The following is a 17897-nucleotide window of genomic DNA, read 5'->3' on the forward strand; positions in this document are numbered from 1 at the left end:
GGCAGGGGTCCCGGCCACTGTCCCAGGGTGCTCCGAGCCCCCATGTCCAGCCTGGCCTTGGGCACTGACAGGGATCCAGGGGCAGCCACAGCTGCTCTGGGCACCCTGATAGCGATGCTGATGTGCAGGGGAATGGCATCCTTCATCCCTTCCTTCACCCCTTCCTTCATCCCTTCCTTCATCCTTCCTTCATCCCTTCCTTCACCCCTTCCTGCACCCCTTCCTTCATCCTTCCTTCATCCTTCCTTCATCCCTTCCTTCACCCCTTCCTTCACCCCTTTCTTCACCCCTTCCTTCTCCCCTTCCTTCACCCCTTTCTGCACTTCTTCCTTCATCCCTTCCTTCACCCCTTCCCTCATCCCTTCCCTCATCCCTTCCTTCTCCCCTTCCCTCATCCCTTCCTTCTCCCCTTCCTTCTCCCCTTCCTTCACCCCTTCCCTTATCCCTTCCTTCTCCCCTTCCTTCTCCCCTTCCTTCACCCCTTCCCTCATCCCTTCCCTCATCCCTTCCTTCTCCCCTTCCCTCATCCCTTCCTTCTCCCCTTCCTTCTCCCCTTCCTTCACCCCTTCCCTTATCCCTTCCTTCTCCCCTTCCTTCACCCCTTCCCTCATCCCTTCCTTCTCCCCTTCCTCCACCCCTTTTTCACCCTCTCCCCACGGCGTTTCTCCTGACAGCTTTTCCAGGCTCTTTCCCGGGCCGGATTCCTTCACCTCGCTGTTCCTGGCACTCAGGTGCCACCTGTGAGAGCAGCCGCCTGTGCTGCAGGGAAAAGCCACCCTGACACATCTGCCACTGCACAGCTGAGAGTGGGAAACCACGCAGGAGGTGAATCCCTGCTTTTGGGATGTGAATCCGTGCTTTTAGGATGTGAATCCGTGTTTTTGGGATGTGTTTACACAGCAGGGAAGCTCCAGCCCACCCCCTCTTCCACAGGACACCCCTACCAGTGTAAAAAAGTGATAAATTGAGGCTGGAGGGAGCAATGCTGCCCTGCTGTGTGTCATCTGCAAAAGTTGAGGGTTATTCCATAATTCTGACCATCATTACCTGCTGATCTGCATCTCTGCTGCTGGCCAGGACTGCCATACGAGTCCCAGTTTTAATATCCTGCATGTGAGTCGGGGAATTGTAGTTGAAAAATTAATTAGTATCAAATACCTTCCATTGGTACCTGGAATAAATTTCTATTCCTTTTATTTATTTTTCTGATTTCTCTGGAATCTGACCTAAAGCAGCCCTTTAACACCAACCAGCATCTGCCCAAACGTACTTTAGGTACTTTAGGCACTGGCGAGTGGTTTGTCTCTTCTTTCCTCAAGAACAAATGTAGTGATGCTGTTGGATAATGATTCTTCATTATTTTTTAAATAGAATAAAAGACTTGCATTTGTTTTGGGTGCCTGTCTAAGTCGTATTGTGGCTGGCATAGAAACCACTAATTGCCTGTCTGAAGAATCCTGGATTTTCTGCTCTTTTCCCTAAAATCTTCTCCTCATAGAAGCTGCTTTCCAGTGTCTTAGAGAATGCCAGGCTGTTCTTTTCCTGATTTCTCTGGAATCTGACCTGAAGCAGCCCCTTAGCACCAACCAGCATCTGCCCAAATGTGAGCTACAGCTGCAAAAAGATTATTCCCTTAAAATTTAGAGGTGCTTTCATCATCCTAAAATACAAATACTGCAGGTGGTGTCGGGTTCGTGCTGCTTTACCAATTCTTTCTATTTGTGCATTTGGTTTTGGTGAAAAAAGCAGCAATTTCAGCTTTCTAAAGCAGAGGAAATGGGGTTGTGATGCCAGTGAGTGCCTGTAAAAATGTGGATTTGCTTATAGCCAGGTTTTTTCTCCCTGGGAAAATTCCGTGTGTGCAGGACCCACCCTGGAGCATGAAGCAATCGGGATGTAATGTGCATTTCTGGTGTGAACGCACAGTATCAGTGAGTCAACCCAAAACTGTATCATTGTCAGGCTGCTGGAGAAGCACTTTTAAAAGATACTCTTGAAAACAAGCCCTGGAGATCTTGAAGTGAGCAGGAGATTATCCAGAATAACTGTTTTGTTATTTCTAGGGGAGCTGAAGAGCAGTGGCACTGAATCCAGACTGTGAAAACCTCACATTTTCTGTTAATTTTTCAATTCATTAAACATCATCACTGCTGTTGGCAGATAGTTAAAAATCCACTTGTTGGCCAGCTGAGATGTGATTTTTCCAAGCAGGTTGCTTTATGATGAAAACTTTAAAGAAACTTTAGTATTTTTTTAGTTAAACACCTGGAATAGAGGTAGGGTTTTTTAAACTCTTAAGCTGTTTTTAATATTTTGGGCATTATTTCCCATTCCTGAAAGCTTTTCCTTTAAGTGAGCACTTATTGAAGGAGAGAAACAGAAAGCAGAAGCAGAAAAATAAGATAGATTTTGTTTCTCTTTCTGCATGTTAAAGCGTGAAAAAGATTTCATTCTAAAATGCACAAAGATGTGGAGCTGGATGAGGAGCCCATGCAGTTCACTAACAATAAAGAATATTTCTTTGTTGTTTGGATTTTAAGTCCAGAACGTGCTTTGAAGAGCTCCAGTCTCTTTATTAGGCACTCAGCAAGTTTAAGGTAACTTCTTTTTACCAAACCACTTTAAAACTCCTGCTTTACTTTAATTCTGTGCAGTGGACACTTAAAAATGGTAAAGCACATCAGTTCTTTCTTCAGTACATGGAAAAAAAGATGAGACTCTGTCTTTTGAATATTTTATATGCATTTATGCTCTTTAAGATGAGTAGAGAGTGCAAAATTTTACCTTAGAGTGGGAGGTTTTTTTTGGAAAAACCCAAAGCTAAATGGTAAAATGGCTTTAAACCAGATTTTATATATTTATATGCCCAGATTCCTTAGCACTGGCACCTGGGAATCTGGTAGGTTGGAAAATTAGAACCAGTTTCATGTATTTGCTTCTGTTCCAGCTGGGGGATGGACAAGCATGTCCTTGCTCTAAAAAACTTTATTTCTTTATTTTCTTCTGCTGCTGTGCTGGAAATGTAAGCAGGGAGTGAGGGTAATTTGATATAAAATCCTTTCGAAGTAAATGAATCAGAAAAAAAACCATTATTTTGATGTGATCACTGAGGTTTAGTGACTTGAGCTGCTGTTTGGAGCAGGTAAATCACCTCAAACAGATCCTGAAAAGTCTTTTAACCCGGGAGCTGGATTTGGGTTTTGGTTTTTTGTTTGTTTTTTTGGTGTTTGGGTTGGTTTTGCTTTGTTTGGCCTTCATTGGGGGAGATGACAAATAGTGAAACCTTTTTCTAAAGCTGCATTTTGGGTTTGGGACCACCTTTCCTAGCACAGATCCAGTGCCACAGCTTGTTCTTGCTGAATTCCAGATGGAACTTCCCAGGGGTGAATTATTTGCAGGTTGATACTGGGATCCCAGTCCTGTGTGAGTTATTTTACAGGTTGATACTGGGATTTCAGTCCTGTATGAATTACTGAATGGAATTCCAGTCCTATGGGAATTATTTTGCAGTTTGATACTGCGATCCCAGTCCTATGTGAATTATTTTGGAGGTTTGTACTGGGATTCCAGTCCTTTGTGAGTTACTTTGCAGGTTGATACTGGGATTCCAATCCTGTGTGAATTATTGAATGGGATTCCAGTCCTGTGGGAATTATTGAATGGGATTCCAGTCCTGTGGGAATTTCAGAGGCAGCAGCTTGAGTGTATCATTCCCTCCAGCTCACTGCAGGTCCCAGTTTTAATATCCTGGATGTGAATTGCATAAAAGGTTTTTGGGAATTGTAGATGAAAAATTAATTTGTATCAAATACCTTCCATTGGTACCTGAAATAAATTTCTATTCCTTTTCTTTTCTTTTTTTTGAGCTCTCTGGAATCTGACCTAAAGCACCCCCTTAACACCAACCAGCATCTGCCCAAACGTGAGGTACAGCTGCAAAAAGATTCCCTTGGAACAGATTTTTAAAATAAACCCCATAGGTGACCCCATAGAATCAGAGTGTATTTTTGAAAATAGTCAGGATTGAGAGGAATTTATAGATAAGGATTTATTCACCTTAAAATACTCTTGTGTGTCCTGAGCTTACATTTTACAGGGGCCTGGAGGGACAGGACACAGGGAATGGCTCCCACTGCCAGAGGGCCGGGATGGATGGGATGTTGGGAATTGGGAATTCCTGGATGGGCTGGAATTCCCAGAGCAGCTGTGGCTGCCCCTGGATCCCTGGCAGTGCCCAAGGCCAGGCTGGACAGGGTTTGGAGCAGCCTGGGACAGTGGAGGTGTCCCTGCCATGGCAGGGATGGCACTGGGTGGGTTTAAATCCAACCCAAACCATTCCAGGATTCCAGAATTAGGATTTGTATCCACTGGCAAATTCAAAATGTATTTATTTCTGCAAACAAGAGCTGTGTGTTCAGTTGCTTCGCTCTTTGATTTTTCTAAACTAAGTTCAGGAGCATCTCCCAGAGATTCCCATTTTGGGTTTTCTCTGTGATCCACACACAGTTAAAGCCCACAGCTCTGCAGGCACCACATGTTGGGATAATCCTGGCTCTGGGCACTATTTGCATTTTCTAAAACAATTCCGCCATTGCTTTGGACCACTCATCAGATTTCTAGAGCATGACTTAAGGGTTTATTCTTAGCAAATGTTGCATAGACAGATATAAAAGACCATTTTGAGGACTTTTTTTTGAGTTTACATTAGTTCAGTGCTACTGTATTTTTAAACACGTGGGAGTTTCTCTGTTGTGATGTGTGAGGTGGGGGTTAAGGTCAGGAGGTGCAGGGGTCCAGTTTTATTCCATGTATGTTTTCCCTGGCAGGACCAGCCTCCCCTTGGCTTGGAATTATTTCATGTATTTTAGCCTCATTATAATGGATTATTATTTAAAGCATTCTAATTTCATTAGTAGCCATTACTATTTAATGCATTATCATTCCAACAGGAAAGTTGCTTGTTACAAAGTTTTAAAATCAATAGTTAAATTTGGGTTTGAATTCTCTCAAGTCATTTAGCTTCTCATACATACATTTCTTTGAGCTCAGAAGCCTGGACCTTTGCAGACCTGCAGCTGTTCTAAACATGAATTTGAGTGGCCTGGGCTAGTGGAAGGTGTCCCTGCCCATGGCAGGGATTTGGAATGTGATGGGTTTAAAGATCCCTTCCAGCTCAAACCAGTCTGGGATTCTATGGATGCATCAGCCTGGAACCAAAGAGGGTGGTCCTTTTATTTAAATCTTATTATTTTTGTGCTTTTTTTCATTTTTACAAAGTTCCTGACACAGGAATCTGTGGTTGGCAAACATTAACAGGAGAGTTGTGAGATGAAGGTGGATTTTAGATCCCAGGTGTTTAATAGGAACGCTGGGATTTCAACTGTCAGCTCCAGCAGAAGGAACACTTCCTACCTGTGTTGTTCCAGTGGAAATGGGAATTAGTGTTTGCCTTGGCTTGGGGAATGGGCACAGGAATGAAAAACCACCAGAGCTGTTGGCTGCTGTGATTCACCTCATTGTGGTGCCTTTTCCCCCTCAGGGCTGGGCTCCAGTCCCAATCCCAGTCCCAGTGCTGTGTGCTTTTCCCATCTTCTCATCCCACCTCACCCCCTGCAGCGTCTCCTGTGCACCTCCTCCTGCTCTCCCTGGGTTTTCACCTCTGTCTTAGCACAGTGCAGCCCTTATCTAATCACTTCCAGAGGAGCTGTGGAGTCTGGGATTTGCTTTTCTAATTACCTCACTGATTCCCTCTGTGCCAGCCTTTCCCATCAGTGCTTCCGGAGGGTTACTCATGTGGAAAACCTGCCTTTCCTGGATCCATGGCTTCTGCTCTCCTGACTTTAATGTCATCTCAATGACCAGCTGGTTCATGGAGAAATTATTCTGAGGGCCTTCACTGTCTCCAGATTATAGGAATTTTTCCCTGGGAGGGTGGCAGGCCCTGGCACAGGTGCCCAGAGCAGCTGTGGCTGCCCCTGGATCCCTGGCAGTGCCCAAGGCCAGGTTGGATGGGGCTTGGAGCAGACTGGGACAGTGGAAGGTGACCCTGCCATGGCAGGGATGGAATGAGATGGGATTTGAACTCCCTTCCCACCCAAACCATCCTGGGATTCAAACTGCAGGTTGGAATAATTGGATCTGCCTGGCTGCACCGTGCTCCTTGGGAAGGGTGGGATGTAAAAAGTGGGGAGAGGGAGTCCCTGAGTGCTGAATTCAGAGCCCAGAGCAGCTCTCAGCTCCGTGTGGGAGAGTGGTGGCAGAACTGGAGCTGGCAGTGTTTGCTGGAATCTGAAATGCAGGGAACTCTCACAACTTTGGGCCTGTAAGGCAGAGTTTAGAATTAAACCCAGGATTTTATCTGGGACCTGGAAAAGGCTCCCAAATTGAGGTGCTAGAAGTGAGAATGTGGATTTATAGTTTAAAGCAGAGACACGTTAAGTGGAAGAAAGTTCCAAGTTTTAGAGTTTAAGGTATAGAGATAAAAGTGGTTACAAAGGTAAACAAGGAGTTCAGAATGCAGCACTGTGGGTTTGTGTGCCATAAGCTCACACTGTAGTATGGCTCCATAAGATCAAATATTTAAGGATTGGGTCAAAAACATAAATATCCTTGTTGGCAGTGTTTTATTGGTCATTAAATCCTTAAAAATACTTGTAACTGGGGGTCTTGTGACCTTCTGAACCATGCAGTGAAGATGTGAGCTGAACTCACCTTTCTTGTTTATGTAGAAGATAAGAAAATAAACCACATCATCTAAAAAACTCAGAGGTCCCATCTCTAACCCATTCCAAACTCCTTCAGAAATCCCATAGGTGTTCATTCAGGTGAGGGCACAGCCACCTCCGTGGTGTTTCCCTCCCCTGTACAGGGCAGAGGCCGAGCTGGGCTCCCTCAGGTTTCCTCTCAATTTAAACAGAGCATTTTATGTGGATGGATCAAATGCAAACACTTCATTTTCTGTCAGGTTTAAAGATTAAAATGTATATATAAAATTGGTGTAAACAAACCCACATTTTAGCTTCTCCTTGACTCTGTATAAAAGAAAACAGCAATTAATTGGAGAAAGAAGAATTGGTGTGTATTTGTGTCATTGTGACTGTTTTTTTCTGTAGGCACCAAGCAGTCTTCCCAGGAGATTTTAGGACTGTCTTTGATGCTGTCTGAGAGTCAGATCCTGTCTGTACCACCCATCATTCCTGCTTTAATTCACCCGCCCCTCAACTAAAATATACTGTAGTAAAAGATTATTTAAATATCTAAAGATGGGGAAAAAAAAATCACATTTACACCAAAGTGCTGAAATAAGATGATTTTTAATACCCCTGTACAGTCATTTGAGGGATGATTTTATTTTGCTAATCATGCTTAGAGTTTTTTGCAGTAAAAAAAAATCAAATGCTGTATGTAGATAAAAATTCTCTTTTACTTAAGAGGCTGCTTCATGCTGTTCCTCTCTCAGCATGTTTTAGTCCGATTTAAAAAAGACAGGCCAGGCAGAAATTGGAAATAAAGTAAGAAATCAGTGTGGTTATTTTTAAAAAGTTGACAGTGCATTTTGATTGGGAATTTCTCTTCAAGTATTTAAATCTTTGTGGTTCTTTCTAAAGAATAATGCTTGAAAATTTTGGAATATCAGTGCTGTCTCCTTACACTGAATAATGGAGTCTTTAAGTTGCTCCATTTCGTTCCCTTCTTCCTCTGGAGCATCATCCAGATGAGGGATTAAAAATGCCTTTGGAGCAGATGTTTTGTGTTTCTCATGGTCAAGGTTATCTTTAAGAGACAAAAGATAAGAAGGAATTAAAACACTGGTTTTTTTTAAAAAATGTAAAATAAAAAAAATTTAAATTAGAAACTTCCTGTTCTGAAATCTCAGTTAATACAGGAATTCCTTTTTTTCTGAAAATGTAGTTTTGAATATAAGTAGAAAACTGGCATATTTTTACCAAATATTTCAGGAATATGAATCCATGTTTTTGTGGTGGAACGTGCGGCCTGCAGAGTCAATGTTCACGTCATGGATTTGGGAATTTTCTGTTCTTGGGGTTTTTTAAAATGAAAAATCTCTTGTTTTGCTCATGTGCTCACTGTGGAACAGCTGGAGCTTTCTGGATGTGTTTTCACTATCAAAATAATCTATTAAGTAAAAATATATTTAGGTGTTGTAGCCAGGCTGTTGGTTTGTCTCAGAAAGGGCTAAAAAGAAAAGAAGTTCCTTGCAGGTCTCTCTTTTTCTCTATTTTCCCCCTCAGTTTTTTGTCATTTCAGATGGACTCTTTGATAATTTCTTTTCTACTCTGGACTTCTGGATTTCCTCAAGTCTGAGTCCCAGAATTCCTGTGAATTCAAAATCCTAAATTCAAATCCTGAATTCAAAATTAGCCCTGCCATTATATTGGTTAAAAAATAAATAAATAAGATCAGTTTGTTTCTCGTTTTAATACCATTTATCTCCATGAGAAGTTTTCATCCTCATCTTTTCTGAACAGAATCCTTGCTCTGAGGATTAATAATATCTCACTAAGAAGGAATTTTGGGGAGAAGCTTTTGAGGATTTTCATCAAATTCACATTGGAAGGGTGGAAGAATAGGGAAAAGCTGAAGAGCAATAGAAGGAGCAGTTTAGGAATTTCAGTGTAAAATGAAATTATGTCCCCCAGAAAGGCTTTAAGGCCAAGTTTAAATGCCACCCTTGCACCTATTATTTAACTTCTTTTCATTGGAATAGCTCGGACTAAACCTGTGTAAATGACACTGTAAAAATTAGTTCTGCTAATCCTAATCTCTCTTTAATGACTCCAAACACTCTGGTGTTTCATAGATAAAATAGTAAAAAATCTGTTTTCTGTGTTCCCTTCTGCTCAGCTTCTTGCAGCAGAGCTCTGACTGCTCAGTGCAACACCTTGTGGGTTTTAAAGAGTATTTTGACTTTTAAAAGAAACAATTACCAGACTAAAATCAGCCTGTGTAGCTCTGGTGTGTTTATTCCAAGCCAGTTTATATAATTGTGCTCAGATATTTCAGTCTGAGGCAGAGATCAGTGAATGTCCCTTGTGTGAGTAACATCCCCAGTAATTCCTCCTGCTTTTTTTTCCCATACACTGAGTGCTTTTTCAGTCTCTCCTTGCTTTTCCAGTCCTCTCAGTCAGGATTTGGAGAGTTCTGTGAAGAATAAATGTTCTCTCCTTGATCCGGCTGGATCAGCTGGTGCACAGCTTTTATTACAGTATTTTTGCTTTGCTCTGAAAAACATTGTCTTAAAATGAAAACTGTTTTTTCTTCTCAGCATTTATGTCAAAATGACTTCTCTGAAAGCCAGGGAGTGCAGAAGCACCTCTGGGACCTTCCAGGATGCTGCAGGCTCATTTCAAGTGGCAGCTGAGCTGCTGAATCCTCTGGGGAGGAGAGTTGTCTCCACCAGGAGATGTTGGGCTTTGTGGCTGGTTTTGCTCCTTTTGAAGGAAAATTGGCTCCAGGACTTTAAATAGGACCACAGAGGTGATTTGGAGGATGGAACAGTAATGAGGGAAGGCTGGGAGAGCTGGGAATGTTCCCCTGGAGAGGAGAAGCTCCAGGGAGAGCTCAGAGCCCCTGGCAGGACCTGAAGGGGCTCCAGGAGAGCTGGAGAGGGACTGGGGACAAGGATGGAGGGACAGGACCCAGGGAATGGCTCCCACTGCCAGAGGGCAGGGATGGGTGGGAGATTGGGAACTGGGAAGTCCTGGCTGGGCTGGAATTGCCAGAGCAGCTGTGGCTGCCCCTGGATCCCTGGCAGTGCCCAAGGCCAGGCTGGACAGGGCTTGGAGCAGCCTGGGACAGTGGAAGTGTCCCTGCCATGGCAGGGGTGGAATAGGATGGTGTTTAAGGTCCTTTCTAATCCAGGCCATTCCAGGATTCCATGATTTGTGTTCCTAAAGTGAAACTGAGATTCCCTGTCACTGTTTAAGGAGGGTTCTGTGTTCCTCTGCTGCTCCTCAGCCTTGCTGAACATCCATGTGCTCCCAAGAAAGTTTTGGGGAGTGTGGCATGAGCTGTTCAGACCTGGGAACTGAAGGTGGGTACAAATAAAATAATTTTTTGTGCGGTGAAGTCTGAAATAAGTGACTGGAGGGAGGAGAATGGCTGAGGTGTGATCAGGGAATGGGAGTTCCCATCTTCTCCTGATCTTCCTCCTCTTCTGCCTGCTGCTGTTGTCGTCAGTTCTCTGGAGCATCACTGAGGCTTCCCTGCAGGGACACAGAATTTCATTGGATTTCCTTGCTGGGTCCTGCTCTTGCTGTAGTGCTGGGAGACACGTGGCAGGACCTTACCCCGGCGCTTCCTGGTTTGCCATTGTTTTGGGAATTCAACTCTCATGTTCAGGAAGAACACAAAATGCCCTGGCTATTGTTGAAAACCTGCTGTCTTAAGGAGGAGTTTTCAAGGAGTGGGTTTGGTTTTCTTGAGGGTTTTTTCTTTCTTTCAGGATTTTGTGTCAGCTGGGAATCAGTTGCGTAAAGCAGAGATTCACGTTTGAGGCACAGAAGGCAAAATTGCATTTACAGGGCTATAAAATAACTTTATAACAAGATTGAGCAGCTGGATTCACACTCACGTAGGGCAGGTTTAGATGGGAAATTGGGAATTCTTGGCTGGGAGGGTGGGAAGGACCTGAAATAGAATTCCCAGAGCAGCTGTGGCTGGATCCCTGGCAGTGCCCAAGGCCAGGTTGGACAGAGCTTGGAGCAGCCTGGGACAGTGGAAATGTCCCTGCCATGGCAGGAGGGGAGCAGGATGATCTTGAAGGTGTTTCAAACCCAGACCATTCTGGGATTCTCCTTAATTTGGAGGAAGCCCTCAGAGCCCCCCAGGTTTTGGGAACTGCTCCCTGGGCTTTGGAAGGGGCTGTACCTTTTATTTCAGAGCATCAGAATTCAACCCAAAGATGTTTCTGTCTTGTCCCAAGGAGCTGCCACCCCTTCTGTCCCGTGAATACCAATGGGAGTGCGTCACATGATTTTTGGAGGTGATTTACATGGAATTTGTATGCGGAGAGGAGGGAATTTCCCTGGATTGTCTTCCTTACAAATCTTTTGGCTATAGTTTGAGATCTAGCGAGCATTTTCCTGGTTGAGAGGCTGCCAGGGAAAACTGAGTATGGAGACCAACCCCTGAGTGCTTTTCTTTTTCTTTTTAAGGTGGGGTGGTTTGACTGGGGAGATTTTTAATAGAAAAAGATCCCTGCTGCCCCAGGATGAGTTAATTGTAGCCCTTTCTGTACAGGCACTGTGGAAACCCAGGGCAAGGGGAATATTTCTCTGTCTGCTCTGAGGGGCTCTGACTCCCAGGGAATCACTAACTTTGACTCTCATTCATGGAGAAGGCTTCCAAAGCCTCAAAATAAACTAAAGACCACAAAAGTGTAAAATAAATTATAGAAAACAGTATAGTGTGTCATTTAGGTGAGAAATTTAAGTTTTAAGATTTTTAATACGTTATAAGTGAAGACAAAATAGAAAGTATAAAGTACTGTCTCACATTCCTTTTTCTTCCTTCTTCTTCCTTCATGAGTTTAAATAATATCTTGTAATTAAGTAAAAAAATCCACATTACAAGTCTTTAAGAATCAGTTAAGTTAAAAAAATAATCTAAGTATCACTTCTTAATTAAACAACTTAATTTTTGATTAGGTTTAAACCTTATGACACGAAATTGTTAACCATTTTTATACTATTTTCATAGTTTTCATACAAAGTCTAGTACAATGTATTAAAGTTTTAATAAAATAACAATAAAACAAAAAAACCCTAAAAACCAAAAAAATCCTGTATGTCTTCTTTTCCTAACAGAAAACCTACTCCAAGAAAGTTTCCCCTATCAGAAGAACCCTCCAAAAAAAAAAAAAAAACAAACCAAAAAAAACAACATAAAACCAACAAAACCATAGGCACATGCTGAGGTTGCCTGGTTTGGGCTGTCTGGTTTAGTTTAGCCTGGGAAACCAAAGCTGGGATTAATCTCCATGAAGTGGGATAAAAGGAATTATCCTGCCTTGCCTTGGAGAGGGGTGGGAGGCAACTTTTCCTTGCTCTTCCCTGGTGGGTCTGTGCAGTCTGTTTAAATAATATCTTGTAATTAAGTAAAAAAAAATCTGCATTTCAACTCTTTAAGAATCAGTTATTAAGTTAAAAAAAATAATCTAAGTATCAGTTCTTAAATAAACAACTTGATTTTTGATTTAAAAAACCTTATAACACAAAATTGTTCAGTCTCTGTTCAGTCACCCAGGCAGGGAGAGCTGCTGCTGCAGGCAGTGACTCCATCCCTCACTCATGGTCAGGCTTTGCTCATTCAGGGCATGAGTAACTCAGAGATGCTCACAGGGATGGTTTCACTCCACTGCTGGCAGAAATCTGCCTTGGCTTGACACTCCTTCCCACCAGAATGGCAAAACGCAGGGTTTGGAATTCCTCAGAGGTGCCAACTGGGCAGGAATAGGAATTTTACCACCTTAACTCCAGAGGAAAACTTGTGAGGAAATATGAAAAGTGTGTGAAGTTACAAGCACTGCAATTCAGAGTTACCCAGATTTGCTGGGATATGTTTTTAGGCTCAGCTTTCCATGAAGAAATAATCCTAATTCTTGGAATTCCTTTGGCCAGGTGCAGCAGCAGGTTCACCCCAACCTGTCAGCAAAGGAGGATTCCCTGTTCTACATTGAGGAGCTGATCCTGCAGCTGCTGCACAAACTGTGCATCGCCCAGCCACGCACGGTGCAGGATGTGGAGGTAGGGATGGAGGCTGGGGGAATGAGGTTTTACCTCTGGAATTGCTGGAATTATTTGGGATATTTTGGGCAGTGCAGGTTGGAAGCCCGGAGCTTCCTGAACACGACTTTGTGGGTGTCCCTGGATCCCTGGAAGTGCCCAAGGGCAGGTTGGATGGGGCTTGGAGCAGCAAACTGGGATAGTGGAAGGTGTCCCATGGCAGGGATTGGAACTGGATGATCCTTAAGGTCCCTTCCAACCCAAACTATTCTGGGATCATCTGATTTTATTTAGATTATAAAAGCAAATTTAACTGGAAACTCATTTTCTTGCCCAGTGCTTCAGGATAGAAATTGTGGGAATTTTTCCTTTCAGATATTTTTATAAATGCCAAATGCTTTGAAGGATTCTTTGCTGTTGAGTTTACAATGGATTTAAGATTTTTTCCTACTTTTGTGACATCAATATGCAAGAAAAAAAATTGAAATATTTCAGTGAAAGGTTACTGTTGTCAGGCTGGGATTGTGCAGCTGAGGGAATTGAGTTGGATGTTCCTGGGACTTTACCGGACTCACTGAGGCTCTTGTATTATTGCAGCTGTCAGCTTTTGTGTCATCATTCCAAAATGAGGGTTTAATGGAGTCTCAAGGGAGAAAATGCTTCCATGTGGCTGTGCCCCAATAGAGCTTTGTAGGGCATTATTGTAATTATATATATATATATATATATTTTATATATATATATATATAATTTTACATCAACCTGTAGGTCCAGGATTTTCAGCCTCATCCAAAATGATAACTTTGTATGGGATTACTTCTCTATGTCTGTTGTAGAAATTAAAAGAATTACATATATATATGTATATATATAAAAGGATATAAATTATATGTGTTTTACAGTTATTATGTGTCTGTATTAATATAAATTATGTATGTGTGTCATGGAAATGAAAGAAAATTATATATAGAGGTGAATGTATATATTTATATATTATTATATAGATTATTGTATATTTATATATGTATAAATCATTTTAATAAGTATATTGTTAAACAAATATACATGTATATAATAAACAAATATATATGTATGTATGTATGTATTGGCACAGTAATTGCCTAAAGGGTATTAGATGCCCTTTATTCAACATTAATTATTAATTTATGGGGGTTTTTTAAAATACTGATGTATGAAGATTATTATATCACTAAATTAAAAGCAAAATTTAATAGTTCCTTAATAGCTCTTGGGATTGGATGTGCTCCTCAGCTGTTTTCAGCTGTAAAGGGAAAACATGAGAGCTGTGATCTCTGAAGTTTATCATAAGATATTTACGTAAGAGTCTGGAGCTAATGGAACTGTTTGTCCAAGATGTTGTATTTGCAGGATCAAGGTCTAAAAATCTCAAATTAAAAATGTTTTATAAGTAGAAGCAGCCCTTCAAATTGTTCCTGAAGGAAACAGTGGGAAGCAATGTTGGAGCACAGGAGGCTTGTGTTAGGTTGGATATTGGGAAGGAATTCCTGGCTGGGATGGAATTCCCAGAGCCTGGGACAGTGGGAGGTGTCCCTGCCATGGCAGGCGTGAAACTGGATGGGATTTAAATCCCTTCCAACCCAAACCAGTCTGGAACTCCATAATCTAAGCTGAAGGATGGCTGAATGCCACCTTAGCCCCATTTTTGGGAGGATCTCTTGGTAGGATCCCAAGGAAGGGTCATTTGAGGGTTGCTTTCCAGGTGGGAATGTCACCCTGTATTAGCCTGGGAGCTGATCAGAAAGCTGAGCATTAAATGGCCACCTGCAAAGGTTTAAAAGCTGCCTCTGAGAAAATCTTCTCTGTTAGGGCCTCCTGTTGTCTTGGAATATATGCAAAATTATTTTAATCAGAGGGGCACAAATATTTCACCATTTTTTTTCTAGCTCATCCTTAAGCTTTTCATTCCTGTCATAAGCTTGATCTGATGTAGGGCAAGCTACACTCTTCTCAAATAGGAACAATATCAACTTGGGTTTTTTTTTTTGTAGGCTGTAAACTGTTTAGTATTTCCTGATGGTGTTTATGTTTTGGGATCCTGGTCTCACAGAATCCCAGAATAGTCTGGGTTGGTAGGGATCTTAAAGACCATCCATAAATAACTCCCTACCATGGCAGGAACATTTTCCACTGGAAGTGGAGGCTGAAACCTCCTTGCTGCTCTTGAAAAGATCATCGATTTTAGGAGATTTGAAGGAGTTCTTGGTGCTCAGGGAAGGGAGCTGGTTCAGGATTGCTGAAAAGAGAGCAGCTGAGTTGAGTAAGGAGAGAACAATTAGGAAAACGTGTTGCAAACACTGTGGAGGAGGATAATTGCCTGTCCTGGAGGGGAAGTAATTTGCTGTGCTGTTTTATTTAAACCTCTCTGGTGGCTGTGGTTGGTCTCAGTGCTGTCTGTGTTGGGCAGGAGCGGGTTCAGAAGACGTTTCCCCACCCCATAGACAAGTGGGCCATCGCTGATGCTCAGTCGGCCATCGAGAAACGGAAAAGAAGGAACCCCCTCCTGCTCCCTGTGGACAAAATCCATCCCTTACTGAAGGTACCTCTCACCTTTCCTGCCCTTCAGCATGACCTTTAATGTATTTCTTTATTTTGTATGAAATTAAGAAGTTTCTTTTCTTGGCAGAGGGGGTAAATAATCACCATAGAGCTGAATTTATTGTAGTGTGTAAAAGCAAATCCTTAAATTCATCAGGGTGTTAATCCATTACCCTACTTTGAAATAGGATTAGTTAGTTTTTAACATAAACAAAACTGAAATACCTTCCCTACTTCAGCAGTACTGCTTTGATGCCTTTATTTGTTTCAAAATGCTGCAGAAGCCAAAACAGAAGAAGAGGGAACAAGCAGATCCTGTTCCTTGTGTACTGTCAACCAAGATGTGTCAGTGTCCTTTCAGTCACTGCTGAATGTCACTGTTGCCTTGGGTTTAAAAATCAAGAGATCTGCAGAGGTGTTTCCAGCTGTTGAGAAAACTTTATTGGAGCAGAAGCAGAAATTAAAGAATGTTTTCAAGTCTCCTTGCTGTGTTCACATACACATCTCAATTTCTGAAGGTTAATGAGAGGGGGGGAGACATGAAGAGAGGAAGCAGCATTAAATAAGATCTTCCTAAACACTACTGGTGTTCTTTGGTGAAATCTGGTTTAGAAGTGTGAAAACATGCCCAGAATTTGATTTTTAGAGGATGCACCAACACATAATGAGAACAAGTCTGCCTTATCAAATGCAGAGTCACCTGCATTTATTGGCAGGTAAAAGGCTGCATGGTGCAAGCTGTGCAGGACATGGAGCACGTTCCCAAGGATAATGTGCTACATTCATGCTGGTTTTTTTATCTTCAAACTTCCATTATTAAAGTTCCGTTATTTTATGGAGTGCAAGTTCTCAGTTGGTGTGGCAGGAAGTGGAAGAGATGATCTTTAAGGTCCCCTCCCACCCAAACCATTCCATGATTCCTTGAAAGTGAAACCTACTTTGTCCTCAAGAGTCCACCTTAGGGTCAGAGTCCTGCAATAAGCACTGACAGAGATGGAAATTTAAGTACAGGAGAAATTCCACTGAAGTCCCTTCCTTAAATGAACTCTGTTTTTAGGACTGTCATTTTTAGAGGAGGGATTATTTCAAGTTCTGTAGCTTTTCTTCTCTTAAAATACTGAAATACACAAGTATTTACAAGCATCTCCTTCCAGGCAGCTCTTCCAATTTCCATTTGATGTCCTCAGCCCTGGGTGTTCCATTACTGTAAATTATCACCGCAGACAAAATCCATTTCAGAAAATTCAATGTGCTTATTGTCATTCTAGATGAATTTCTGGAATAAATGCCATTTGTTTTCTCTTGTTTTCACTTTTCAGGAGGTCCTGGGCTACAAGGTGGATTACCATGTCTCTCTCTATATTGTGGCTGTCTTGGAATACATCTCAGCTGACATTCTAAAGCTGGCTGGAAATTATGTTTTCAATATCCGACACTTTGAGATCTCCCAGCAGGACATTAAAGTATCAATGTGTGCTGATAAGGTAAGGGGTTGGGATTAAAGTAGTATTTAGAGTTGATTTGTTCAATTTTGTTTGATCTGGAAGGTGTGTTCAAAGGAGGATCAGAGGGAAAGCCTGGTTTTACTCAAAGGCAGAGCTTCTCTCCTTGTTCATGCCAGATTTGTCACAGCAAAAATTTAAGTCAGAGGAAAATTTCTCCTTGTTCATGACAGATCTGTCACAGCAGGAATTTAAGTTGAGCCTGCATAAATTTTGGAACAGCAGGAGTCTTTGCGAGCAGTGTAAGGCCAGAAAATGACGTTGTCCTTTATTTCTCTGCTGTCACACCCTCCTGATGTCACTTTGTCGTGGCAGCTCTCCTTCCTAACACAGAAAAGACCTTTAGTTTTCATGCCCATTAAAATGAGAAACATTTTTGTTCGGTTTTATCTTCAGCAGAAGGTTTTGTCCAAGGCTTATGCAAGATTCCTTGTTTTCCAAGTTGATTCTGCATGAATTGTAACTTGTTTTCTAGGTCGTGCTCACTTCCAAGGGGGAAAATGGCTTTGGCAACTGCTGCAGGCTCCTGCTGCCAAAGTTGAAATATTACTCCCTTGTGAAAGTGAACACAGCAAGGATTGTATTAAAAACTCCAAGGATTTCTCTGAACACATTGAAATAGCTGAGCTGGAGCCACGTGTGAAGATCTGGCTGGGTGTAATTCTCTGGGTTCCTTTGCAGGTTTTGATGGATATGTTTGATCAGGATGAGATTGGGTTGGTTTCCCTGTGTGAGGACGAGCCCTCCTCTTCTGGGGAGCTCAACTACTACGACCTGGTGAGAAATGAGATTGCAGAAGAAAGGCAATACCTGAGGGAGCTGAACCTGATCATCAAAGTATTTCGGGAAGCTTTTCTGTCCAACAGGAGACTCTTCACACCTCATGTGAGTCCTTTATTGATCAGCAATGCTAATTGCTCCATTAGCAGCCAGAACTTCCCCATTTTGCATTGACTGTGTTGGAGGTAAAATTCAATTTGATTTATTGTCTGTCAGTGAATAATGAGTGTTGTCTGTGTGTGAAATCCAATGGGGGAATTGCAATTAATGGCAGTGCAGCTTAATGGACACA

The 17897-nt window shown here is 42.2% G+C and overlaps 1 protein-coding gene across 1 annotated transcript in view; it reads left to right on the top strand.

Moving 5' to 3' along the window:
* Positions 1-17897, top strand: part of SOS2 (SOS Ras/Rho guanine nucleotide exchange factor 2) — a 47890-nt gene that overhangs the window by 363 nt on the left and 29630 nt on the right. Inside the window, exons 2-5 of the mRNA XM_021536068.4 lie at positions 12642-12767; positions 15193-15324; positions 16643-16807; positions 17507-17710. Of these exons, the coding sequence (XP_021391743.3) occupies positions 12642-12767; positions 15193-15324; positions 16643-16807; positions 17507-17710 (627 nt within the window). The remainder of the gene's footprint in view (positions 1-12641; positions 12768-15192; positions 15325-16642; positions 16808-17506; positions 17711-17897) is intronic.

Source organism: Lonchura striata, chromosome 5, assembly GCF_050655825.1.
Source record: "Lonchura striata isolate lonStrDom1 chromosome 5, ASM5065582v1, whole genome shotgun sequence".
Classification (NCBI taxonomy): domain Eukaryota; kingdom Metazoa; phylum Chordata; class Aves; order Passeriformes; family Estrildidae; genus Lonchura; species Lonchura striata.